The sequence below is a fragment of the Natrix helvetica genome (genome assembly GCF_964273705.1).
Source record: "Natrix helvetica genome assembly, chromosome: 3".
Taxonomy (NCBI): Eukaryota; Metazoa; Chordata; class Lepidosauria; order Squamata; family Natricidae; genus Natrix; species Natrix helvetica.
Window position 1 is genome coordinate 62,744,531 of NC_138549.1, and position 27,816 is coordinate 62,772,346.

At 36.2% G+C, this 27,816-nt stretch overlaps 2 protein-coding genes across 4 annotated transcripts in view; one reads left to right on the top strand and one right to left on the bottom strand.

Annotated features, from left to right (window-relative positions):
- Positions 1-99: 99 nt before the first annotated feature.
- PRDX6 (peroxiredoxin 6) lies at positions 100-17,334 on the top strand. Its single transcript, XM_081948252.1, has 5 exons — positions 100-285; positions 6,247-6,403; positions 10,619-10,765; positions 15,236-15,382; positions 16,607-17,334. The coding sequence occupies exons 1-5, from the start codon at positions 194-196 to the stop codon at positions 16,730-16,732; spliced, it is 669 nt and encodes a 222-aa protein (XP_081804378.1). The 5' UTR covers positions 100-193; the 3' UTR covers positions 16,733-17,334.
- Positions 4,053-27,816, bottom strand: part of ANKRD45 (ankyrin repeat domain 45) — a 45,338-nt gene continuing 21,574 nt past the window's right edge. Inside the window, exons 4-8 of one of the 3 annotated variants that reach the window (XR_014174979.1) lie at positions 22,160-22,254; positions 21,086-21,224; positions 9,934-9,978; positions 8,714-8,777; positions 6,436-7,472 (exon numbers count right to left, since the gene is read on the bottom strand). Coding sequence is in view for 2 of the 3 variants with exons in the window: in XM_081948250.1 (XP_081804376.1) it covers positions 9,944-9,978; positions 21,086-21,224; positions 22,160-22,254 (269 nt within the window). In the remaining variant the exon portion in view is untranslated. Of the gene's footprint in view, positions 5,024-6,435; positions 7,473-8,713; positions 8,778-9,933; positions 9,979-21,085; positions 21,225-22,159; positions 22,255-27,816 lie in introns of those variants that run through there. The other 2 variants (XM_081948250.1, XM_081948249.1) reach the window with 2 other exon arrangements.

The following is a 27,816-nucleotide window of genomic DNA, read 5'->3' on the forward strand; positions in this document are numbered from 1 at the left end:
CTACTACGGTACCTAGAGTAAGTAACCCTAACAGCGGAAGGTTTCCCTCCTCTGGGTCCGCCCCTTAAAGCCGCGCCCCCTCGCTAGGCTCTGTGGGTCCCGCTGTTCCTTCACTCCTGCCACTTTGCCTTTCGGTTGTGCGGGCGTAGCTGAGCCGCCCTCTCGCTCCTTGCAGCAAACGTGCAAGAAGACCATGCCGGGCCTGCTGCTAGGAGACGAGGCGCCTAATTTCCAGGCTGAGACCACGCACGGTCCCATCCGCTTCCACGAATTTCTGGGAGACTCGTGAGTACGAGGGAGCTACCGCGGTCACTGGGTGATGGCTGCGCGTAATAGGGTTGCTCTATTTTATTCGGTGGTCCTCGCTTTGATAGGACCGCTTTGTCCTAGAGTGCCATAGACACTTCGCTCCTTTCATTGGTGGGAGAGTTGGAGTAGAGCCCCTACCGCAGGAAAAAGGCGGCTACCAAGGTCCCCAACGGCACTAGAGCAATTAAAAGGCTGCAGCATTTTCGAGGAAACTGTGGATAACTGTCTTAGATGGAGGTCGTGGATATTTTTCCTTGGCTAATTAATTCCAACGAGGGGAAAAGGCAAAGGAAAACTTTGACTCTGCTCCCTCTTCTTCTGCCAAACAGAATCGTTGTGCCTTTAATAGTTATCTTCTGTATGGCTTTATAACCTACCATGAAAGGTAGAATATAAATCGTTCTAACAATAAAATAATAAATTGTTTATTGAAATATGTACAATGTGAAAGAAATGGACTTTAATTCTTACTTCCTAAGGCTGGAATACAAAGTCCCATTGAAATTGGTGGGCAGAAAGTTCAAAGAGAAAATCATGCATGCATTGCATAGGTTATTATTGCACAGTATTTATTGTCACAAAATGTGGCTTTCAAAAGAGTTAATATATCAACTAGCTCTATGTTCTCAGAAACCTTTTGAGTAAGTTACTGAGAATATATGCTGAGAAATTGTTCACATTCTTTTACATTTTCTAATGGTGGATCAGATAGTCCTTGGCAAAGTTTTCCTGCGCTGCACTTTTGGTAAGTGGGTACAGTGTTCTTAGCTTGGGAGCTTCAGAGTTTCTTAATTTAATCCTTATTCTTCTATCCTTCTAATTAAATATATTCTGTAGCATGGTGCAGTTACTGTACGTTCTGTGTCCTTAATCACGTTTAGAATGTACTGTATAATATCACAATAACTGTTGGCCCAAAGTAGGCAATCTCCTTGAATTATTGGAGGCACATTTGGAATTTTGAAAATGTTGGAGAACTTCTTACGTAATGGTTGCTGTACTTAATAATGCCTCTTTATTAAGTAGTTACCATGGTAAATGTGGTCAGTTGCAGAACAGCCATTTGTTAGAAGGCCATCTAGTAAGATTATTTCCAGCCACTTCCCAGTGTACAAAATGTTCTCTACTGCCCTGTCTTAATTTTTTTGTTCTTTTTTTCTTAAGTGAATTGAGAGATTTCCAGGAAACATCTGCCTTATTTTCTAACAAAATTCTCAGAGCCCTATTCTTGTAAATAAAGATGATGCTAGAAAGAGAGGCTTTGTCAGCATCCCTCTTTTTAATTTAGAGGTTTTTTTAAAAAAAATCCTATGGGACAAAGAAGAATTGTGGTATTGTTGTCTACTCCTGTTGGGCTTAGAGATGGGCAGCTTTTCTTTGGAATCTGGAGAAAAAACTAAGAATAGTTTAATTACATTGGGGAATCATACTAGGTATGTTGATTTTGTAGGTCCCAATTAGGTCTAAATTGGTTTCGTTTACTATATGAGCTTAATGAATATATTAAGTTTTGGATTGCAATCTATTTCATTAGATGGCTACATTATCCACTTGAGAAGGTAGTGTTGCATATACATTAGGCTTGTGCAGTGCTTCAGATCCAATTTCAAAAGAGGGAAGGAAAAAAATAACAATTATTATAACTTTTTAAAAGTAGACTATCTTTTCTTTGGATTTATCCATGCATCCCAGGAAAAGATGTAAATGCTTTAAAAATGAAGGCCCTTTAGTTTCATACTCTTTTGTGAAAACATCTGTGCTGTTGTCCTTCAAACTAATCCAAAAGATCTAGTTAGCAAAAATGCTGCCATTTTGTTCCTCACTTCCTAGTCAAGGTAATGAATGATATAAGTTTACTATGTAATATGATGACCATTTGGGATTTATTTTAAAAAATCACAATTTAATAATCTCTGGCAAGCTTTGGTTATAGAGCACACACAGGCCTATCAAGCCTTTTAATCACCATTGTTTTATTTTCCTGGCTCAGAAACCTGGTTATAATTTTTGATGTATGGATTTTTTCAAAGCTACTAACCATGGCTTGAACAAAACGGGAAACAGCAGTTGATGATTTCTAATTTGATTGCTTAGAGCAGGGGTGTCAAACTTGATTTCATTGAGGGCCTCAGGGTTGTGTTTGACCTTGGGGGGCTGGGGTGGATGTGGCCAGAGTGGGCATGGCCAGCATGACATCACTCATGTCAGGGGCACCTGTGGCAGCCCAAGCGCTCTGCAAGTGAAAACGGGACGGCCTCTGCAATCCTCTGACAGCGAAAACGGAGCTCGGGAGGGCCACATGTGACCCTCGCAAGCTCCATTTTTGGTGGCAGAGGCACTGTAGGCTGGTCCTTCTCTGTTTCCGCGGCCAGATCTAAACACCTTGTGGGCTGAATACGGCCCTCGGGCCTTGAGTTTGACACCCCTGGCTTAAAGGATAGATTGGAGGCTTAAATCCCGGTACATATGTCGGGTAATAAAATTCAAACCAATCAGTTTCCCTATATTAAAGGCATACCGCAATGAATTCATTGAAATGACTCAATTTGGGCCAATAGCAAGCACATAGGATTGGGAGCTGGAATTGTCTTTTTCATTTGAGCAGCAGTGTTACATTAGTGTAAGAACATTCTAACTTAAACCCATACATTTATATGGGTATATTCTTTTGATTATTCAAGGTTGTATTAACTATTAGGCTAAGAAATATATAATGATAGATTTTGGAATAGATAGTTTTATAACTAGATTGATAAAAAACAATATATTTATGCTTCAATGCAATAAGATTATTACTCTGAAAAGACATAAAATACAAACATTTGTTCATCATAGTAGGAATGCAAAACTCTGCTTTCTTTAAGTCAGTGATATAATCACTTGGGTTAACTATTAAATTGCAACTTTGAGACAAGTCATTTCTTTTTCAGAGGTACAGACAAAGGAGCAAAGGGTAGATTCCAGTTGCTCAATAAGTTTTGTTTTCCCTGTAGCAGCTGCTTGACTAGAGTCCAATTTGGCAACTTTCAGAGTATTAGGCATTTAGCACGCAGAGTTCTTAGCCAATGTGAGAAGGATATGATGGATGAGAGTTTCAGAAGTTGACGTTTGATATATATGGAAGATGTCAAATTGGAAAAAAACTAGAATACAAAATGAATCTGCAATAGGCCAAGGCTATAGGATAGAATATTAAATATTAAATTCAGGAATACTGAAGGATGAATGTGGATATTCACCTACTAAGCAAGTTCACATGGAAATCCATCCATGTTGTGCAGAATAGAGCAACAAAGATGATTAGGGGACTAAATCTAGAGGCTAAGACATATGAATGATTACAGGAATTGGATATGTCTAGTTCAATGAAAAGAAGGACTAGTGGTGACATGATAGCAGTGTTCCAATATCTAAGCGGCTGCCACAAAAAAAAACAGGGTCAACCTATTCTCCAAAGCACCTGAAGGCAGAACAAGAAGCAATGGATGGAAACTTATCAAGGAGAGAAGCAATTTAGAACTAAGCAGAAATTTCCTGACAGAACAATTAATCAATAGAGCAACTTGCCTCCAGAAATTGTGGGTGCTCCAGCACTGCAGGTTTAAAAGAAAAGATTGGACAACGATTTGTCTGAAATGGTATAAGGTTTCCTGCTTGAGCACGGGGTTGGACTAGAATAGGGGTGTCCCAACTTGGGAACTTTAAGACTTGTGGACTTCAACTCCCAGAATTCCCCAGCCGGCTGGGGAATTCTGGGAGTTGAAGTCCACAAGTCTTAAAGTTCCCAAGTTTGGACACCCCTGGACTAGAAGAATTCCAAGGTCACTTCAAACTCTGTTACAATTGCAAGAGTATAAAAAAGGCTTCCTATATTGGCTGACATAAATTCTGTATGTGAATGTAGTTTACATCTTCATCTGACTTTCGTATGTTTGATGATAGTATTAAAACAACTGTATCCGTCATCGGATGTTGGCGATCCTATTTTTATCAATAGCTGCACAAAAAAATTCTGTTGACTTTTGTCCAAACCAGGTCCTTAGATATTGAGGCCGTGATGTTCTTCTTCTGCATAGACCTCGTTTGCCTTCAATTGTTCCTTGGAAGATTAAGTGACATATGCTGTATTTTTCCGGGTGTCACATCACATGTCCAAAATATTCTAACTTTCACTTTTTTATGGTTTTGATGATTTCCCAGGTGGCTTTCCCGGTGATCTATTAAGGGTTTCCAAATTTGTCCTAACATTGCTACTTTTCTGCTTGAGACTCCAAATTAGACTAGTACTATGTGCAACATTTATGGTATTACAGCAGCTTTTGTTGTCCACACAGCCCTAGATATTTGTAACAATCCAAAGTAATCTCAAAATGATGACAAATGTACAGAATGGAAATTATATTACCATTGCCTTTTTAACAGTTACTCTTTAGTTTAACAAATCCTTGATAATATGAGTGACCTCTGTGTGACTTTAAATTGAGTTCATGCATCTGAATAAACCATAATCAGGTCTTCTTCATTTGAATTAATATTTGCTAAACCATTTCCTAACTCATATTATTTTATAAATCATATTTTTCGCTTGAGGTTGATTCACACATCAGAGGAAGCCAAAAATGACCAAGACATAAATTGTAGGCATAAACTAAGCATTACAACTATAACAATGTGTAGAATTTTCAACATTTTGTTTCAGATGACCCCACAGCTCCTAGAAGAAAAGATCATTTTATGAACATTTTTGATTCTATTATGCTTAATTTCTGAAAAGTAACAAAAAGGGAACAGTTAGTTTGCAACTGCAGCATATATGTAACTGCAATCTCTTTTATTGAAACTGGCTGCTCTATTCAAATTTGACTTAATGATTGCTCATACATTGCCAAACAAAAGCTGGATCTTGCACAAAGGATTTTGGGAATATTGTTCTATTGTGAAAAATGTCTGAGTATGTTGTACATGTGTATTTTCACCAAGAGACCTTGAAATACCAGTTTCGAGAGGTGGGAGGTAGCACTAGCTATTAATGGAGCAAACAGTATGAAGGCTTGCCAAGGTTATAATTTCTTTGGCACTGGACAATGCTTCAACTGAGAAGGTATTCATGATTGAGAACTAAATGAAATGCTGCATGTTGCATAATGGGGCCAGTGCAACATAAGTGGAAAGAGCAAAGATAACTCTGCTGGTACACAAGGGGGGAAAATATGCTAAAATTACTGAAGTAACATAACAAGCTTTCTAGCTCTCCAAAATTCTGCTGTGCGATGCCTTCTCCCACCAGATGTCATCTAGATAACGTTGTTTTTAGATCTCATAATCCCTAGCAAACAAAGCATTGGGCTTTGTTCAGGATATGGGATTTAAACCAGAGGTGGTATTCAGCAGGTTCTGATCAATTCTGAAGAACGGGTAGCGGAAATTTGAGTAGTTCGAAGAACCAGTAAATACCACCTCTGACTGGCCCCACCTCCATCTATTCTCTGCCTCCCAAGTCCCAGCTGATGAGGAGGGAATGAGGATTTTACAGTAACCTTCCCCTTGAGTGGGGAGGGAATGGAGATTTTACAGTATCCTTCCCCTACCATGTCCACCAAGCCACGCCATGCCACGCCCACCATGCCACGCCCACAGAATCCATAATAAAATTTTGTGAATCCCATCACTGATTTAAACCCCCTTTTATCTAGTACATCTGGTGTTGGAAATGGCAAAGCTGTAGAGCTCAAAAATCAGAAAAGGGGAAAAGGGAGTAAAATTAAGGAGAAGAATCATTTAAATATTCCAAGCTATAAACTTTCTAGATGCTATTTGGTGTTGAGTCCTCTCAGCCAGCCAGTTCACAGTTGAAAGCAAACTTTGAAATAACATTTTAAGTCTGCTCTGACTTATTAGGCTTCAGTGCTATCTGCCATGTGATTCTTTTTCTTTCAGATGGGGCATCCTCTTCTCTCATCCAAGGGATTTCACTCCAGTGTGTACCACAGAACTTGGTCGAGCAGCAAAATTAGCACCAGAATTTGCCAAGCGAAATGTTAAATTAATAGCCCTCTCTATTGATGACGTCAGTGACCATCTCGCTTGGTGCAAGGTATTGCGGGGAAAAAACAATGACAAAAAGAGGCAGAATAAGAATTGGAATGTTACTTTCAACGAGACGTGGAAAACGTTTTGATAGTCTGCATTTAATGATTTGAATGATTGCTGAAATGGGCAGCAGGATTAATCATGTATGTAGGCAGTGATTTTCAGATTTTCTTTTTAAAAGAAAAGGTGAGGCCATTTTAGAGTACTGCTTGCTATCTGAATGTGGAAAGAATATACAATAGTAAATTTGACAACCTCATGCCAAGTTGTACAGTGTATTTAGAGAAGGCTTTTAAGGGCACAGAAAAAGAGGTTGAAGACAACAGATTGATAATCCTTTGGCTTTGAGCCTCTTTTGATGCTCTTCTATAGTTCTATTATGAAGACACTGAAAACTTCAACATTAGTTTTACATTCATCATAATCTTTACAAATAAAAAATTAACTGTGAGTAAATTGTGGGTAATTGAAATAAGCTAATTTCAGAAACCATGGTTTCAAGATTATTATTTAATATATATCCTGCAGTAGGAAGCCTAATGAACGTCAGAGAATTATCTGTAGACAGACCAATATTCATAGGTATCCCTAAAGAATTATTTCATTGTCTGTGTAGAATTGTGAAAAAAATAACTGTTGCTGAGGTTTCAGGCCCCAAACTTCACGATTATATTTCCTTTAAATATAATGGACTATAATTCCTATCATCATTGTAATTGTATCATAGTTCAGGTGTGAACACTAAAATGTGGGGTGGCTTAACAGTTTTAAGCATATTTATCAATAAAGCAATTTTTAAAGAAAAAGTGTAAGAAGAGAAAATTATAAAATAGTAAAGACAGTAAGTTGTATGAATCAAATATACCTTGGGTTTTTTTAAATAAAAAGCATTAAGTCTGTTTTGATAGTTATTCTCTTGACAGAATAGTAGATTTAATTTCATGCTGATATATTAACATTTGATGTCAGTTTTCACAATGGGAACAACAATAAATCTCGGTTATCCTAACTTTGAAACCAGTGTTCAGGAACTAGATTACAGGAGGAGTTTGCATGCTTGATGAGTTGATTTCCTGCAAACAAGATAAAAGCCATTAAAATAGAGATTGAACACTACAGAAAAGTTGGTATTAGGGTTTTAAGATTCCAGGGTTTTTGAGTGAACAAAAATTTCTCTTCTCACCTCAAAGATTGGGAGACACCTAGTTAGTATTTATATAACAGGGTTGTGTCCAACCCGAAAATGTGGCTTCCTGCCTCACCATTTGCAGCACTCAATCATACTGACTTCTATTTTGCAGCCTTATAAGAAATGTGTCAAAATAAATGAACTTCATGAGAAATTTATAATTACCCTTTCCAGTGTTCTAATACATTATAGATTTTTTTAAAGTAGCTTGGATATGGCTATACCAGCAAATGAAAAAAATGCATAGCAAAACTGTCACATGTGCTATTTAAACATGGTGCTAAGTCATTTGTTGTACCACCATGATAGGACAGTTTGTTGCATTGAAAACACCTAGAAAGGACAGCCTCTTTAGAAATAAACACATAGCTCACTTGTCATGAAGTTGTATCTTTGTCAGTGTTAGTATCTGCTAAACATTTCATGCAAAGGTGCACTTCTTAATACTTTCAAAACTCTTTAAGCTTGAAGTGCAGACCGAATTCAATTTAAGAATGCATTTCGTTATGCATATTTAATTACTTCATTATTCTTTAGTTATTTATAACAAGTTATATATGGTATTCTTATACATATAGTGGAACGAATGCTTCTGACCACGACCAAATTGTAAGCGCCAAATTTCCTGTTTGTTTACAAACAACAGTGACCCACAAGTGGCTGCTGCATTAATTTTGCATTAATTTTGGTTAGGTTCAGGTCACGACCAAATTGGCTTGCGACCAAAGTTATGGGATGAATTATGGTGGTGACCAGAGGTTACAGAAGTATTGTTATCTTTCTTTTAAAATCTTTAAAAATTGAAATAAGTGCTTCCACAGAAACAATTACTAATTTCGTATATACAAAATAATAAATAACTGAAGAGCAGCAGTGTAAAACTTTTATTAGATCTATTGAAAGTATTTAGTAACATTAGATGACATAACATTACTGTTATGCTGCTGCTGTTTACACATTTTTTAAAAAAATATTGTTCAGTTGTTTTTCCAGATAGTTGAAAAACAATTCCTTTTCTAGAGAGCACAAACAAACATTGCCTATGCACTGCTTGAAAACAGTGTATGAAACCTAAAATAAAAAGTCCACTCTGATTTCTAAAAAAGGAAAATAAAAATTGCTTGCCTTTTTTTAATACATAGTGGGTAAGTGAGTAGGTTGACTCTTCAAAGGAATCTCAAGATGTTCCCTACTTTGGGTGAAGTCACTTAATTATTTGTATGTGGGATTTTTAAAGAGATGGCATGCAAATTTGACTTTATAAAGCTGTAGCTGCAGATCAATAAATTATACATGTAAATTGGATTTTCAATTAAAATTTTATGCATAAAAAGCAGCATTCAAAAAGCTGATGTTATTTAATTAAAATGACATCTTAAAAGTTTATAAAGTTTCGACAAATTATTAAATGAGAAAAAGCAAAAATGTTCAGTAGCATCATCCATGATAACTGGTTTTGCTTGTTTCCCTTCCCAAAAACACATAAAAATATACTTATTTTGTCACATCTGCTACTGCCTACTCAATCTTTTGTAGGTACTCTACCTACTCTACTTTTTATATGAATTACTTTGGGCACATCTTCTTAGTACATTTAGAAGATAATTAAAATAATATGATTTTTTTTCATATTGTGCTCCAGCCATTGGATTCAACTTTGCACTGTAGATAATGGGACATTTGAGAAGAAGTCATGGAAGCATGTAAAGTAACTTCTTGGATCAAGTTTGATTCCTGCTGATTATAGAGAGCCTATGTACGAATACTCCTTGACTTGAAACCAGCTATTTTTCAAAGTTACAATTGACCTCCTAAGACCTAAAAGATATCTATGACCCAGTTTTAATGGCCAGCCCCTCCCCCTATGATCACATGACCATATTTTGGACACTTGGCAGTCAGCCCACATTCATGGCCATTTCTAGTATTCCATGGTCATTTAATCATAATTTACAACTTTGCTGAAAACCCGTGTTTGCTTCCAGTTTTCAGCAAAATGCCCCATAGAGAACAATGGTTTCACTTAACAATCATGACATATGCTTAACAACTGGTTATTCACTTAACCATTGTGATTTGTTTAATGGCCATTTGAAAAAAATGATCATAAAATTGGGCTAGGTAATGACCCACTTTATGGTCATTACAACTTTTGATTGTAATGAGCAGCCTCTGTTAAATTTGTAAATTGAGGACTACCTATAATAGTACAGAAATCGTTTGACATTACCTTCTTCCAGGAAGTATTTTTTATTTTCTAGTCTGTCCAGAGATTTCCTGATGGTCTAATCCATTTTTTAAAAATTTGGCTCTATAACCTACATTTAGATCAAAATTTCACTTACCAAAAATCATTCAGGTTTTTTTGCTGACAACAGGGTCTTGTCCACCTGTATTAATAATAAAATATATCTAGATTAATTATAAAATATGCCAGCATTGTCTCCAGACTGATGGAAAATATTTCTAACTTATTTTTGTCTCTGGCTCTTAATCTTCCTTCTGCTGACAGTATGTCACCACTACCTAGTTGCCTAACTAGAAGTGTGGCCCTAGGGCCCTAAATTCTCCACTTCTCTACTTTATATCTTGTGCAAGAAACTAGAGATGCCATTTCAGTCAGGAACTTAATGGTTGGCTTCTTGTATGAGCAAGTCACTACTGTAGCGAGTCAGTACTTCACAGAAGAAATTGATAGTCTCAAATGGATGTACAGTATATCTGTAGTTTCCCTGTTTTGAATGTGACTTTTCACATTTTTTCCATTAGCACCAATATAATATCTCAAAAGGTAGGTGCCTCTTTGCAGCATTTTGCTTTTTAAAAAATTAAGCCATTTCTCTTTTATGTTACTCTGGCTTAAATAGTTTTGAGTGTTTTGGTCATTTTTATAACTAATAATAGAAGGCTTCTAAAAACAAAGTTTTTATAACTAAATGAAATAGCACTATGTTTTTGTTCAGAGTTGACTTTGTACTAATTGTAATTGAACAAATTTGTAATACAACATTAAACTTTCCCCTTTTGCAGGACATCAATGCCTACAACAATGACAAGCCTATTGACAAACTCCCTTTTCCAATAATTGCTGATTTAAAACGGAAACTTTCAGTTGAACTTGGCATGCTGGATCCAGATGAGATAGGCAAAGATGGAATGCCTTTGACCGCTCGTGTGGTAAATATCTATGCATTGCCCCTTTAACATTGCTTTCTCAGTTGCTTATGTACTGTTTATTGCCTTATTTCTATTTAATCTGTTATTATTTAACCAGATGAGAAACCTGTGGTCCGTCAGGTCTCCCCATGAGGCCAAAAAGCGTGTCTGCAAGAAATAAAATTGCTTACATATCTAATCAGAATGAAATAGGTTATGAAATAATAAAATTAGACTAACATGTAATATTATTTAGAAACTCAATTCTATACCATAGATTTCAGGAAGTGAGAAGAGTAATAAGTCATATTTGCCGACCTCCATTTGTGACTAACTCAAAATGAAATATGTTGACAGGTAGATTCTCCTTTAATCTTTCAATTGTTATGATATTTACTAATCTTCCCTTTTGTGCTTTGTTTTTTGTGTGTGTGTGTGCGCGCGCTTCCTTGAATGTACAGTAGAACCTCTGGTCACAAATGTTTGTGGCCATGACCAAATCGGGTTCCAATCAAAAAATTCACACTTTTTTCTGTGGCTGATTTCCCCTTCCACACCATTTTTTTTTTTTTGTAAGCATCAAATTTCCAAAATTATATTCGAGTCACGACCAAATCAGGTTGCGACCAAAGTTATGGAATGAGTTATGGTCATGACCAGAGGTTCTACTCTATGTGTGTGTGTGTGTGTGTGCGCACGCGTGTGTGTGCGTGCGTGTGTGTATATATATATATATATATATATGTATGTATGTATGTATGTATGTATGTATGTATGTATGTATATATATATATGTATATATATATAAATTATATGTATGTATGTATGTATGTATGTATGTATGTATGTATTTGTGTTACAACCCCTAGTATGCCCAAATATATAAATTTTCGTAGGATTTCACGGGTGTAGGTATGCTGGCTTTGTTGTATTTGGGTCTTCTCCCGTGTAGGATTGAGATTGTCTTTGCAACGTTTCGGCAAGATCTCACCTGCCATCTTCGGGCTCGGGTTTAAAATGGGAACGGAGCTGCCGTCTTTCTGTAAATCTTGGTGGGAGGGGATGGGGTGCTGGCTTTGTTTCAGTAAGTGGAATGATTGGTTGTGTGGTTGTATCATGGTTGGTAGATTGGTGCTGATTGGTGCTGGCTGTGTGTGCATTGTTGTTTTGCATTGTAACGGCCTGGATGGTGGGTGGTATTCATTTGTTAGCTAGGGCTGGTTTCCAGATGTTTGGTAGGCGGGAGGTATCATCACGTTTATTCATGTTGTGGGGATGTTTCTCTATTTCGATGGCTTCCATAATTATTCTCTTGTTGAGGTGTTCACGAAGATGGCAGGTGAGATCTTGCCGAAACGTTGCAAAGACAATCTCAATCCTACACGGGAGAAGACCCGAATACAACAAAACCAGCATACCTACACCCATGAAAACCTACAAAAACAAATATCTTACCTCTACGGGGAGGAAACCTTCTTGCTCACCAGATCCTATGAGAGGCTTGAAGTCCGAAGAGCCACTATGTTATGTGACCTAACATTCCTACGCAACTGCCGAGACAAAAGCCTGATCCCCACATGCTTCCAACTAAAATTCAATTCACAAACCTCAGCCACCAAAAGGATCCTGAAAAGAACTGAATTAGCCCTAATCAGAAATGAACTCCACAAGAAAAGATTCCTACTAGACCAAACCAACCGGGACCTACTCACTCTTCACCTCAAACTCAGCAAAAAAATCCACCCAGCACTCTGGGACAAATTCAAACAACTAGCCCTCTGGAGAGCAGAAACAGAAACCTCCTATAAGACAGAAAAACACTCCAACAAACTCTACAGACTAGAAAAACGACAGAAGCCTAACCCCCCCTCCTCAGCAACTCATGAAACAAATAGTACACAACATATCAGACAGAACCCTCACCACAGCTGAAACCAATGTCCTTTCCAGAGGATTTAACTTTGCAGTTGCCCCTAAATGCATCCCCACTGAAAATACCATATACTGAGTTGAAGCTACACTCATCAAAATCAACCCAGATGAAGCCAATAAAATCAGACTTGCAGTCAGCAACGTCCTTTGCTCCAGCAATCCACCCAGAAGCAACTTACAGCAACAAGAAGAAAAAGCACTCACCAACCTGAGGAAAGACAACAACATAATCATTCTCCCAGCAGACAAAGGTAATGCCACAGTGGTGATGAACACATCTGACTACCAAGCCAAACTATCCAACCTACTCCAAGACCCTGCTTACAAACCTATAAACACAGACCCCACCACCTACCTGGAAAAAACCACCAAATCCAAAATAAAAGCCTCTGCCATCAGTGAAGAGATCCAGCAAAGAATCATCCCCTGAGAGAAATCTTCCAGATGCCCCAAACTCTATGGCCTCCCCAAGATACACAAAGAAGGAATACCACTCAGACCCATAGTCAGCTCCATAGGCTCACCTCTACAGAATCTTGCCAAATTCCTCGCCAAACAACTCCAACCCTACGCAGAATCCATCACCTCACACGTACAAAACTCACTCCACTTCATAGAAACAATAAAGAAACAAAACTTACAACCCAGCGACCTACTCGTGAGTTTTGATGTCATATCCCTCTTCACCCAAGTGCCTATAAAAGAAGCCTTGACAGCCATCCAGAAAAAAACACAACCCCCCTAAACACATCCTGGACCTGACCAACCACTGCCTAACCAACACATACTTCATCCACAATGGACAAAGATACAAACAGATAGAAGGAGCACCCATGGGATCACCCCTCTCACCTGTCATTGCAAACTTATACATGGAACATTTTGAAACCAACGCCTTAGACAAATCTGAACACAAACCCAAACTCTGGCTTAGATATGTTGATGACACTTTTGTGATTTGGCCACATGGGAAAGAAAAACTGGACAACTTCCTCACACATCTCAACAGCCTACACCCCAAAATACAATTCACCATGGAAATAGAAGCAAACAACCAACTTCCCTTTCTGGATGTCCTAATCTACAAAAACCTCAATGGCTCCCTAGGACACACCATCTACCAGAAAAAAACACACACCAACCGCTACTTAAATGCACAATCCCATCACCACCCTGCCCAGATCAACTCTGTAGCCAAGACCCTCATCTCCAGAACCAAACGCCTAGCCAAGAAAGACCACCTGAAAACTGAATTACACAAACTCACAAATGTATTAATCTCCAATGGATTCCAAAGAAAAACAATCACCAACCTAATCCAAAAGGAGACTCCCCCAAAAAACCAAGACACAGAACAGGACAATGGCATCACCCTCCTCCCTTACATCAAAGGCACCACAGATAAAATCAGCAAAATTCTCCACAAGCACAATATCAGGACAGCCTTCACCACTGACCAAAAAATAGCCAACATCTTAAGAAACCCCAAAGACAAAATCCAGGTAGAAAACCAAGGAGTCTACGAAATACCATGCAAAACCTGCCCGGCAATATATATAGGACAGACAAACAGGAGAATAAATGCACGCATCACAGAACATAAGAATGCAGTAAGAAAAAAAGAAAAAACTTCCTCCCTTTTCCAGCACCTTAAAGCTACAGGACATGAAATCAATTTTGAAGGAGCCAGGTTAATCTCCAAAACAGAACACCTCAACAAGAGAATAATTATGGAAGCCATCGAAATAGAGAAACACCCCCACAACATGAATAAACGTGATGATACCTCCTGCCTACCAAACATCTGGAAACCAGCCCTAGCCAACAAACGAACACCACCCACCATCCAGGCCGTTACAATACAAAACAACAAAGCCAGCACCAATCAGCACCAATCTACCAACCATGATACAACCACACAACCAATCATTCCACTTACTGAAACAAAGCCAGCACCCTATCCACTCCCACCAAGTTTTACAGAAAGACGGCAGCTCTGTTCCCATTTTAAACCCAAGCCCGAAGATGGCAGGTGAGATCTTGCCGAAACGTTGCAAAAACAATCTCAATCCTACACGGGAGAAGACCCGAATACAACAAAACCAGCATATATAAATATAAAATAAAAACCAGGGTAGATTGCACTGTATTTTGAGTTCTGTACTCAAAACCTGAGTAAGCCGTTATGAAATAAAGAGTTTATACAGCAACCATTTCAAAAGAATAGTTGCTCAGGAAAGTTCCCATCTATGTCTCAAATTTCTTTTTTACATAACAGTTGTAATCTTATATAAATATTTCCCAATTTAATGATAAAACCTATCACAATCGTGACAGGTTTAGGATTACAGATACTGGATAAATGATTTTGGATAAGAACTTAGCCTCAAAGGCTATGTGGGAAATTCCTATCCAAGAATTACATTTTATTAAATACATTGTCCCTCAATGCATCTGCTATTTGTCATAGAAAAAATGTAATACTAAATAGTTAGAGAATTATATAATTCCACAGAAGATTATTTGTTTTATTTACAATTCTGTAACTTTGTCCTATAGGTATTTATTTTTGGTCCAGATAAGAAACTGAAACTCTCTATCCTCTACCCAGCAACCACTGGAAGAAACTTCGATGAGATTCTAAGAGTTGTTGACTCCTTGCAATTAACAGCTGTTAAGAAAGTTGCTACACCTGTTGACTGGAAGGTAGATGTTTACTTATATAAATCCATTTAATCTAAAGTTTTATTCTGATTCACTTAAAGTTTTTGAAGAAACAGATATTTCTATAATTGCTAAATACAAGATTCAAATAGATTGGATAATGACCTTCATGAAGTTATCAGAGAAGATCTCCTGAGAGTACAATTTAGTATTGGGAGATTACAGTTATCATTATCCTAAATGGAAGGGTTCCTGGTCCTGATGATATTTTTAAAAATCAGATATATTTATGACAGTCCTATAATCAATTGTTTGGGCTCTCCAGCCATGATCTCTTATAAACTATCTTCAATTTCTTACAAGTGTATTCCAGTTTAGGCTTGTAAGCCTTTTTATTTATTTTTGTCAGCATTTCCATTAATATTTTTTGTGTGCATTAAAACATTTGGGGTAGTTTTATCAGAGTAACCTGAATTTGCCACATTGATACAATTTATTTTTTCCAAACCTATTTAAAAGATGAAATATGGATTTCCTAATGCAGGTTCTATAATGCCCTTAAGTTCATCAGCTCAAAATGCCGTTTTTTAAAAGCGGGGGGGGGGGGGGGGGGATGATCAAGAAATTTTGTGAAATCTTGATACATTTTATTTCTGTTTGAAAAATTCTATGAGAAGTGTTTTGAATATCTGTGGAAGAATATTCCAATTTGGCAATATGTTTTATTGCAGAGGGGGTAGGGGGGAATGTTTTGTATTTTGTCTGTTTCTGTGTACATACAGAGCATCTAGTTTTGTAAATTATTTTAAATATCAAGGTATTATGAGACAAAATCAGTAGCCCTTTATTTAGCTATAGATTGCTTTTGTAGGAGTTTGTGACAAGAGCTCTTTGGCAGGCACTTTTTATCTTTGCATTTCCAGGACAGATAGTTTTAACAAAATGCTTGAAGTGTTTCTCTTGTTTTGGATTGAGTGATATAAAGAGGTACAAAACTAAATCCTGGTCTTAGATTTATGCATTATAACTATTTTGTCAACTACATGAAACATATTAGATATTTCAGCTGTAGAAACATCAAATCATAATTTGAAATGTAGAATATATGCAGTAATATATGCAATCCAGCTTCAATAACGTATGTCTAGGAAGATGATAGAATGTGTTTCATGTATGCAGTCTGATTCATTGACTGAAGGTTCAAGGCTATCCAGATAAGAATGATTAGTAAAATTATTACTAATTTTCTTTTCCTTTCCTTTTGAGCCTGGAGACCAGGTCATGGTTGTTCCAAGTTTATCAGATGAAGAAGCCAAAAAACTGTTTCCAGGAGGGATTTGTACTAAGCAACTTCCATCGGGCAAGAATTATCTTCGTTATACCTCTCCATAGTAATTGTGAAGAGAAATCATATGAACAGAATGCTATCACTTGGTCTTTGCAGGACTGGTTGCTTTAAATGCGTGAAAATAGACTTTAAGAGGCTGTTGCAAAAGGGAAGCAATATTAATTTCTTTTAACCCAGTGACTGGTGTGGCTTGCAGCTTCAGCTAATCAGTTTAGGCTTGTTTTGTTCAAATGAAATCAGTTTTCCTCACCTTCTTGGAATTGAATTTACCACTTTTAAAACAGAACAGATTTTTCTTTAATGTATTTTCTATTCTCCAGCCACTTAAAATACGATTCATGATCAGCGGATTAATATTTTTTAATTAATGGGAATCAATTTCTGTCATGTGTAAAACATTTCACATCTTGCATTATGTTTCCAAGATTAACAGAAATGAAGGTTCTTAGATTCAATTTACAAAATAAATTGAATAAACTATTACTTGTATTTGGGACTTTCATTTTAATCCACTGTATTAATTAAGAGCCTAATTCAGAAAAAACTTATGTTAATGAATGATTAAAGCAGATGTATGGAATAGATTTAACAAAGATGACATCTTTTATTTAGCTGGTTCAGAAAATAAATCAAGTTAACATATTAATGTGTTATTGTTGTTATTGCAATTCTTAAATACGTCCAACACAATAGAATTTATGCAGGACATCATTCAAGTTCTTTCTAAAAACAGGTTTTGCCCTTCACATCTAGTAGAAGCATAGAATATTCTATCTCTGGGCTAATGATTTGCTTATTTTAATTTTTATGGAAAAATGTTTAGTTCATTGGGGCCCTGGTGATGCTTTATTTTTGTAGAAAAGCACAGTTTTAGATTTAAATCACTGTGGGCCCTCCTGTTCTTGATGTTAATGGGATTTGACAGCATTACCTTTGAATTAAATAGTGAGTCATTTTTTATTTATAGAGATAAAACAATAAAGTTTTCCACATGATAATGGAACCTTTGTAGTAGACCCTTCAGATTAAGTAGACTCTTAGCTGTGAAAGCCAGCTGGGTGACTTTGGGCCAATCACTCTTTCAGCCCAATTCATCTCATAGAGTTGTTTTGGGGACAGGAGAAGCAGGAAGTTGTGTAGGATATGTTTGCTACCTTGAATTATTTAAAAATAATAAAGGTGGGATACAAATAAATAACCTCTCTATTTTAATAACATCCACTCCATCACATATAGAAAACACATTATCACTTGCTAGATTTAATGTTCTGCCATTAAATCATACTCCATCCCAAAATTGCCCGTGTTTCTGTTGAGTTGGGATGGTTGAGACAGCATTGTACTATTGTTATGGTGCCCTCTGTCTTGTTGAACTAATAATGCTTTTATTAAACAACAGATTAAAAGTAATAAAATGCTGGTGAAATTCTTGCTGTTTATAGTCACAAATATCTAGGAGGGTTGCCAAATTTTATAGGATTGTAATTGTAAGAAGGATGTCAGTTTAATTTTGGGAATGTCCAAATACATTTCTTGATACATTTTATTAATTATAGAGATCTTACTATATTTGATTGAGATTGTGACTGTATTCTTTCTTTTACTATATAAATAAGTGAAATCTCCAATATCTCCCAGTACGCATGGAGTGAATGTGGTTTGGAAGGGAGTACAGCTGTGTGACCACCTCAAAATAATGCATTGATGAACTCTTGGTGGATATGGCTGGGATAAGCAGCCTGTAGTGGCAGTGACTGGATTAATTGTTTCAGGAGCATTAGTAATGAAGATTTGTGCTTGTCAGCTTGGAGGGTACTGTGGTTGGTAAAAGCTAGGTAAGGTTTGGTAACAAGCAGTGGAACATTGACTGAAGACCAATGCCTGTGGTGGGGGTGATTGTTGCATTGCCACATTTTTTATCAATTAGAGAAGAGGAGATAGTATTTTGTAATTTTAAGAGTTCCACATAAATAAAACATTTCTTGCACATGAGGGAAAACACACATATTTACCACAGTCAGCTTTGCAATATACACATGTATATTTGAAGGAGGCATTTCTTTATTACAATCCTGATATTTTGTGGAATTTGAGAATAGTGGAATGTATACTGTTGGAAACTGCTTGTAAATCCATGTGATTATTCTGAAACAAAGGGGGAGGGGGGCAGAAACTATTTTGCCTTACTGCAAAGTACAAAATTATTTATGTGAGTAAAAATCTAATGCATGACATTTCAATTATTTGGTGATCAAAGAGTTTTTGTGTGGAATAAGTGAAATACTTTGATTCACAGAAACCAATTTGATATCTCCTATTTAGATTTAGAATTTCTCCGTAAGAAATACAATTTCTTTAATACAGTTATCCATATTCAAACCTTCAAGTTCTGAAGAGTCAGGGTGGTGCAGTGGTTAAAATGCAGTACTGCAGGCTAACTCACTGCTCACTCCAGGAGTTTGATTCGGACCAGGTCAAGGTTGACTCAGCTTTCCAGTCTTCTGAGGTCGGTAAAATGAGAACCCAGATTGTTGTGGGCAATATGCTAATCCTGTAAACCTCTTAGAGTGAACTGTAAAGCTCTATGAAGCAGTATATTAAGTGCTAGTGCTATTGAAACCTCAAACATTTAGTTTGATTTTCTCTTTGTTTTTGAAGGGTATGGTATCACCATGCCTAAATTGAAAAGAGCTCTCTGAAGCCTTCAGAATCTGGGAAGGGGTTTAAAAATATTGCCAAACAATTGTCCATCAATCATTCTACTCTTCAAAAAATCAACTCCAAGTGTGAAAGATTTCAAACAACTGCCAACTTGTCCAGGCTAAAAGAAGTCTCTAAGAACTCTAGAATTTCATCGCAAGATCTTCAGGTAACTCTCTTTACTATTGATGTCAAAGTGTATGAGTCTACCATTGGAAAGATATGGTATAAATTAGATCTACATGGAGGATGTACCAGGAAGAAATCTTTGCTGTCCAGAAAGAATATCAGGGCAAGTATAAAGATTGATGTTGATCTAGACCAGTGGTCGGCAAGCCGCGGCTCGCGAGCCACATGTGGCTCTTTACACATTTTAATGCGGCTCTTCTGTGTGCCGGGCGCCCACTCCCCTCCCTCCTCTCGGGCACTTCAAAACTAGCGCCCCTTTCCCTTTTTTCTTTTCGACCCACAATGATTAGGGAGGATCCTGAAGTCGGGCGGGGACGAGAAGCGAGGAGGCAGAAAAAGAAACGGAGGCTCAGGAGCTTAGCCTCCGTTTCTTTTTCTCCCTCCTCGCTTCTTGGGGCTCCACCAATGGGGGAGCAAGGCCCGCCCAGCGCCAGGCTTTGGGCTAACACAGAGGTCTGAAAAGTTGGCTGTTTTAAGACTGGTGGACTTCAATTCTCAGAATTCTGGGAGTTGAAGTCCACCAGTCTTAAGAGCCAATTTTGCAGATCCCTGGGCTAATATGATTGATGCCCTTGGTGGACTTCAGTTCTCAGAATTCTGGGAGTTGAAGTCCACAAGTCTTCAAGCTGTCAGGTTTGAAGACCCCTTGGGGTTTTTTTCCTAAAGGGTTAGGGATGCAAGGATCTTGCAACTTGACAGCTTTAAGACTTGCGTGCTTCAAATGCCAGAGTTTATTGAAACTAAAAACAGTGTACCATCCTATGTATTTTCGGTTTTAAAAATGTGGCTCTCAAAATAAATTTCAATCGTGGTTTTGGCGAGATTTGGCTCAGTTGAAAAAAAAGGTTGCCCACCACTGATCTAGACAAAGGCCAGACTTCTGGAATAATGATGAGGCAAATTAGAGTTCTTTGCCAGTAATTTCTGAAGACCTGTTTGGCAAAAACCAAAGATCAGAAAAACCTGTTAACAGGCCTCTTTAGCAACTGTTTCAAGTACTTTGGCACTGGCAAAATAAATGTATGGCCATTCCTTGCACTTATGATCATTGTACCATCTCTGCTGTCATGTGATTGAAATTTGGGTGTTTTCTAACAAGCAAATGGAAAGTGAAATGATAAATTATGATCATATTATGTTTCCCTTAACAACCTGCAAAGATCAGTTTAACTACAGTGGGAGAGACAAGTCCAACAGTTCACCATGGTTACATAATGTTTTGATTAGTGATAGAACGACTGGATCCAGTTGTGGTTGGTAAGTAAATACTAGTATAGATTTGTCATTTGATGGGGCATTGGAAATCCTAGAATGAATTGGAAGGAGTGAGGTTTTCAGTAAACTTAACAAATTGGCAGGTAGAAATAAAACCCTTAAGAGAAATTTATTCTGGATTATGCATAGATTAAACACCTAGCATGGGACAGCAGAAAACACTTCCTGAAAATAAAATAGTAATTAAAAATGTGAGAATTCTTTTATCCAAAAGTAAGCTTAAAAATACTCACGTGGTGCAGCCAATTTTGTGAAGATAGGAAGCATTATGTCTTCCAACTGCTGCTTCTGATCAATAAAGTCTTGTGTATTAGGCTCTTTTGTATTTTCAAGCCAGTCCAACTTGGCCTGACAGGCTTTGATGGAGGTAGTCTACACAAAGAATAAACCAGTATCAGCAAAAAACAGCTTTTTAGCAACCATCACTAGAGATAATCTAAGCAAAATGTAGGCATACAAGGTGTATTAACTTTTGAATGATTTCAGAGAATGGAAATTATTTTGCATCCTAAAATATTTGTAAATATTAGGGCCCTTGAAAAATTTCAAAATACAAAAACACAGTAAAATAAAAGTGTGACATTGTTAGCATATTTGCTCTGCCTTTCTTTTGTCAGACAGATAGCAAAGGCTAGGATATATGATGTATTTGAAAGAAACGTTTGGGAAATAGTTAATAATTAGAAAACTAATAAATATGTTTCTAAATTTCCATGCATAAATTCAGATATAAAAATTTGAATGTCAAATACTGAACTTCCTAGAGATATTCCAATATAAAGAAGCATTTGTTCATATATTCACTTTAAATATCTATGAAATTAATATTTAAACTATAATTGACTAGTTCCAGGCTATTTGTTTTTATTTGTGTGAAACAATATAATATTTTACTACAATTTGTTCCTTTTTTATTTTATCTTAAAATCCATCTGTGATTTACAAAAATGCTATATATAACAATTAATCGTTCAGAATATATGTTACCTATGATCACCAATAAATCTTGATTTAAAAATATTTGGAATTGGCAATGTTAGCTAAAGGTCCCCTATATCATGTGACATTTCTTCCTACTTTGTCCTTGCTGAAGAAGTAGTTTGACATTTGAAATGAAAATTCTGATGACCCTATAATACTTTTATAGGGTTATCAATAGGGTCATCAGAAGTTGTCAGTAACAATGAGTCAGCAATTAATTATATGAAACATACCACTCATTGGACCAGCTTTAGATTAAACTAGCCAAATTGAAACTCACCATAATATAAAGAAAATCTATAATTAATTATTGTTAAATAATATACCTTATCTTCTTTATTCAGCTTTCCTTGAACTTTCTCAGGATCAGTGATTGTTGCCTGGATTTGGGAAATAAAATTGCGTAAATTCTGCTTGGCCTCTGAAAAGAAAGAGAGAATAAAATGACACATGAGAATATCCAAGAAATGCTGCCATATTATATGATAGCAAGTCTACCACAGCTGAAATTAACTAGATTCTGTGCATCATCTAGATTTCTCATTTTCCCCCAGCGAGCAATCCATTTTACAGATTAAATTATAAGAGATGTTTCTAGGAAAAAAGTAATTGTTGGAGGGTATATTCTTATTGAGAACACAGCCAGAAACTGAAAGATTAAACAGCCTTCATTCTGCAATAATCTTGATGAAAACTGTTCCTACTATTTAATACATATTGATTTTTTTAAAAAGGAGCTGACAAGAATGCACATGCATCTTTCTCATGTTGAATTGTCTCTAACCGTGTTTGCAGTGTCAACCAATGTCTTTCCTGCTGTTTTTTTAAAAAAATTCTGGATAATAACTTCAAAATGTTAAGTTTCCTTTTGCAGTAATCTCGTTATCTGTGTTTCCCTGTAGACATGACATGTCAGAGTGCGCACAACTTTACTACGTGAGACAACCCAGGAGCAATAATAGCAGAGGTTTGTAATAAATTATACATGTTTTTAAAGGGATAACAGCTAAAACCTTGCTGACTCATTTCCATCATCATCAGTGCATCATTGCATCATTGTTGCAGCTGGTCAGCTCTTAAATCACTACCCTGACATATACTACATAGGCAATCTATCAGAATGTGTAAATAATCTACTTCTCTTAAGCATTCAGGACAGACAGTTACATGTTATATTATGTCATGACCCCATTTATGGATTTTTTTAATGCTTCCATACACCCTTCCCTTCCTCTATAAGCCCAAATATCCCTGACTTCAATGAATCCATGAATCCCATCAAATATCTGATTATTTATACCTGATGAATAACAAATAGAAGGAAACTGGTCATGTAGTGCCCACTTCCTGATGGTCAGTGTAATGAGCAAGAAGTATGGGATAGCAAAGGAACTATATAATTTAATTTCTATTCTACATCCTCTCTCTCTCCTTTATAAATACCCCAAGGTATGTATACATTATGGAGATATGTCTTTTCCCTTCACTGTATAACACAATGCAAGCAAAAGTGCATTAATAACATAATGCAAGCAAAATGTAAGCAGCAAAATTAACAAAACCTCAAGTCATATTTATACTGCTTTGGGGAAGATAATTAGAATAATCATTTAAATTTTCATAACATCTTTCTATATTAAAATATTATAGAATTTATTTTTTTCCAGTACTATTAAAACAGCTTACACTCAGGAAACAACCATTTATTAAAAAAATAAAATAACATTTGTCAACGATTTTTAATAAATATTCACTCTTCAGAAATGCTTTATTCAGTATTAGGGAAAGCATTATGTATGCTTACACATTTTTATATATGAGAATTGTTAGTAGAAAATATAGTAAGATTTTCAAATATCTCTATTAATTTTCTCTATTTCAGATGCAGGGTGATGTTTTTTTTCATGGCATCTGTACTGCATTTTCATTAAGTAACACACCTTACCTTCTTCTCTTAGGAATGACATTAATTAGCCAGCATTTTCAAGTTGACTGTACTAAAGATTTCTTTATCTGTTATCAAATGAAAACATGGCATTTTTAAAGGAACAAATATGACAAGCCCATTCCCAACATGGGTAAGGAAAAGCAAGGATCAACAGAAGAATTATATAATTAATAATATGATGTACAGTACTTTTTGTGTTGATAACATTGTGCTACAGGAACGAGGGACAAGACATGTCTACAGCTAATAATTTGATAAATGTACATTTTGTTTTAAGAATAGGATATTTCCAATTTTACACATTTTGTATTATTCGCCTTACATTTCTTTACTATGAAACACTTTCCTTCAGTTCTTATTGACTTCATAGACACTTTTCTATAAGATCTGGAGCTCCTTTATGACATCACAGAATCTTCTCACAGCTGATGTGCTAATATTACCACATTCAAATCTCTCTAATGCCCAGGCAGGAAGCTTGGTTATCATGGAAGGATTTATTTGACCTAGATTCTTTTGTGACAGTCCATAATGAACCTCAAAGGCCAGTTGCTGCAACTCCTACACAAGGAACATCCATTACATAGAGACATTTTTGTCTGAAAATAGCATACAATGTTTCTGCATCATTCTTGCCAGATTTTCCTTTTGTGGACTATCTTCTTGATGCAAGATGTTCTTGGTTTTTGTGAACGACCAGCCTGGACAAGAGTTGCTTGGGAAATGACTCCACAGGATCTGGAATTGGTGACTAAAGAGCAGTCTATCCTCTTTCATAGCTCAATATGTCGCATATACCAGTGTTTTACTGGCATAGGACTAACTAAAGGGTGCCTAGAAGTAGTAAATGTTAGTTACAAAGTGGCACTTGTCATAGCTATAGGGTTAGCTGTACATTTCCTTTTATCCAAACTGAAACTGATAAAAAGCACAAAGGTAAGATTTGGATACCAACTGTGCAATGAAGAGGATGCTTCATCCTTCCCCAATTATACCATTACCTGACCTCTTAACTTTCATTCCCTATCCCTAACTCAGAATCCCATCAAATAAAAATAATGCTGTCTGCTGATAATGTAATTATTTCATCTGATTCATACCCCTAACATCTGTCCTCCAATTATCTGAAGCAGATTTAGTAAGAATGCTATTGGATTGGTCTTCGCATATCTGGTTCTTCACAACATATGTACAGTATGTATGAATGTATGTATGTGTATGTGTATATGTATGTATGTGTGTATATATATAGTATATTCTGCATAATATATAATTGCCAATTCATAGCAGCTCCCAGATTTCTCTGCTTCTACATGGAATTCTAGGGGTTAATATCCCAATTCATCTGGAGGGACTTGAAGTCTTAGCCTTCAAAGAATTGTAATTTCAATAATTGTTTGAATGGCTAAAATCTGATATAATCTAGTCCATATATGATTTATATTGTGCATTTAAAAATTATTATCACTATCCACAATATGCAAGAGATTCTAAGGCATTGCTCTGCCAGTTGGCCACAGTGGAGGTGTCTACTAGAGTGATGGTAGACGCCACTCTGCCCCCCCCTTGCTCTCTGGTCTCCATCCATCCATCTTTTGGTTATCATATTGAAGTATTCTTGCTGCGTTCCTTTATCAATGTTTACATTGTTTTATTATTTTACTTCTTGTACACACTTTTTCCCTTTTCTTCCTTTTTATTATTGTAAGCCACCTAGAATAACCCCATGGCTAAACAGGTGGCAAATAAAATTTTAAAATAATAGTAGTAATAATAGTGCGATGAACCATAATAATATCTTAAAACCAACCTGTATTCTAAGTTCAACTAAATTTTGTCTAATTTAGATTTTGAATGGTATATATACATAGTGCCCAATCTGAGGTAAGAAGCTCCAAGTTAGATGGTGTACATTTTCAATAAAAGTTTTAATTCAAGGTAAATAAGTAAAAATATCTAACTCTGTTGTAAAGACACATAAAAAGTATCACCATAAAAAAATCAACTCTCAGATGTTATCTTTATAAAAGCTAACAAGAATAAAAAATAAAGAATAAAGACAAGGAACAGATATTATTTTGTCAGAAAATCAAAACAATTCAAGACAATGAGAAACACATTGGAGAGAGGGAATCTTGGTGATTAGGCAAAAATTCAAAGCAAAGATAATATCTAAGGAAGGAGTAACAAGCAGAATATAGTAATGAAAGTCTGCTACCAGAATGTAATATTATGTAGAGATATTAGAGTACAGATTTATGCTAAACAATTTTAAATAATAATATTTTCATGCAGAGAACAAATGTAATTATAATAGTAAATTATATAAATTTCTCCTTGTGGCTGAAGCAAGGCTAAAGGTATTTAACTCTGTCTGAATATAGGATTTTTGGATATAATCGGTGTCTGCTTATCTAGATTCCAAAGTAAACAGTGATTTCCAAAATTTAAAATATGGATCTCTCTGTATAAGGTTAACAGTCTTATTACTAGCTTTGATCCTACACATTTGACAACAACTTGAATTCCAATACTTACAAAATTGAATAAGGAACCTTTCTTGGCACTTTTATTTATATGACAAGAAAAGCCTCCATCACTTATTATCTACATATCAAACTCTTGTTCAAAGCCATCTGCTATTTAACATTTTTAAAAATTTTAAAAATCCTGTATTTTCAAAGCAAATCAATAAATGGAGAAATAAATTTCTGAACTTATAAAATTAATGCTCAGTATAACAATAAAAGATATCAGAGTACACTGAATTACTTTCCTAATATAAAAAACTTTTATTTTTTTACCTTAATGCTAATGTCTCACTATATTATCATGTATAAGTTTAAAACAACGTTAACATGCTTTCAATTTTTTTCACTTGACAGTCAGAGAACCCGACAACAGCAGTATCAGTTGTCACAGAAATGAATGATGATTATAGCCACGACATGAACAAAATGCTCTACAAATTAGTGACTAACACTTCCAAGATGATGAAATACATGAAGCGCGTCACCTATCATCACAAAAGAGAAATCAAGTACCGTCAATTAAACAAAAAGAGAAAATATGATGACTATGATGACTATGATGAAGATGATGAAGATGAACAGCTTTTTCCAGTTTGTTTGCACAACCATAGCTCCACTGCAGGCACCATCTAATATATACGCCCCCCAAAAAATCTTCCTTCCTATATTCAGTTCTTACTGAATATTTGGAATGTTGCTCCTAATCCGATAAGATGGCAAAGAAGTAACAAAGCTCCAATATAGGTTGCTTGGTATGCCGAGTTAGATTCTGTGCAGGATGCTATGGATTGTACTGAAGAAGACACAAAGAGGCTATTAAATGTTGTTTTAAAGTCAAACCAAAGTGATTTGCATCTACAATCTCACTAATTAAAGACTGTATTTGGTAGATAAATGAAGTGAGTCTTCAATATGATCTTATCTTTGTTGTATAAAACTGGGACTGAACTTTAATAAAAGGCTCCCTTTTCACAGGAAGCAAAGAGCTATTTTAGCAGTTCAGCATTCTTCATCTCGCTGGATTTCAGATATAGTAATTCTATGTGACAGGGAAAAAAAAGATGGAAAAAATCCTTTCCTCCCAACTTTCTCTTAATAAGATTTCTGCTCAGGGAAAACAGGCAAGCAAAGAACAGACAAAAGGCAAGTGATCCTAAAAGAAGATGGCTGAGCGATTCAGTAGCTAAAAGTCAAGTTTATGTAAGTTGCCCAGAAATCAAAAGAAAGGAAAAGATCCCTTTGTTTCACTCTTTATTCTCTGAACCTGTTCATTTGATCATCCTCAAGACAGTTTTACCTGCTTTGCTTTGGTGCTCTTGTATGGTGATCAGTTTCATTTCTGGCTCTGAAGACACATTGATAAGAAATGATCCTTTCTTTGAGTACTGTTCAGGTACAGACACTTCTCACAAAATGACAAAATCATCAAGAATTAGAAATGACTCACTACAGGAAGTCCTTGACTTACAACCGATCACTTAGTTCTGACAGGAACCTCCCCCCC

Bases quoted from the DNA above. Each gene is read 5' to 3' on its own strand.
- PRDX6 (XM_081948252.1), top strand. From the start codon at position 194: ATGCCGGGCCTGCTGCTAGGAGACGAGGCGCCTAATTTCCAGGCTGAG. The intron at 286-6,246 runs GTGAGTACGAGG...TTTTTCTTTCAG, and splicing joins CACGAATTTCTGGGAGACTC to ATGGGGCATCCTCTTCTCTC. The intron at 6,404-10,618 runs GTATTGCGGGGA...CCCCTTTTGCAG, and splicing joins ACCATCTCGCTTGGTGCAAG to GACATCAATGCCTACAACAA.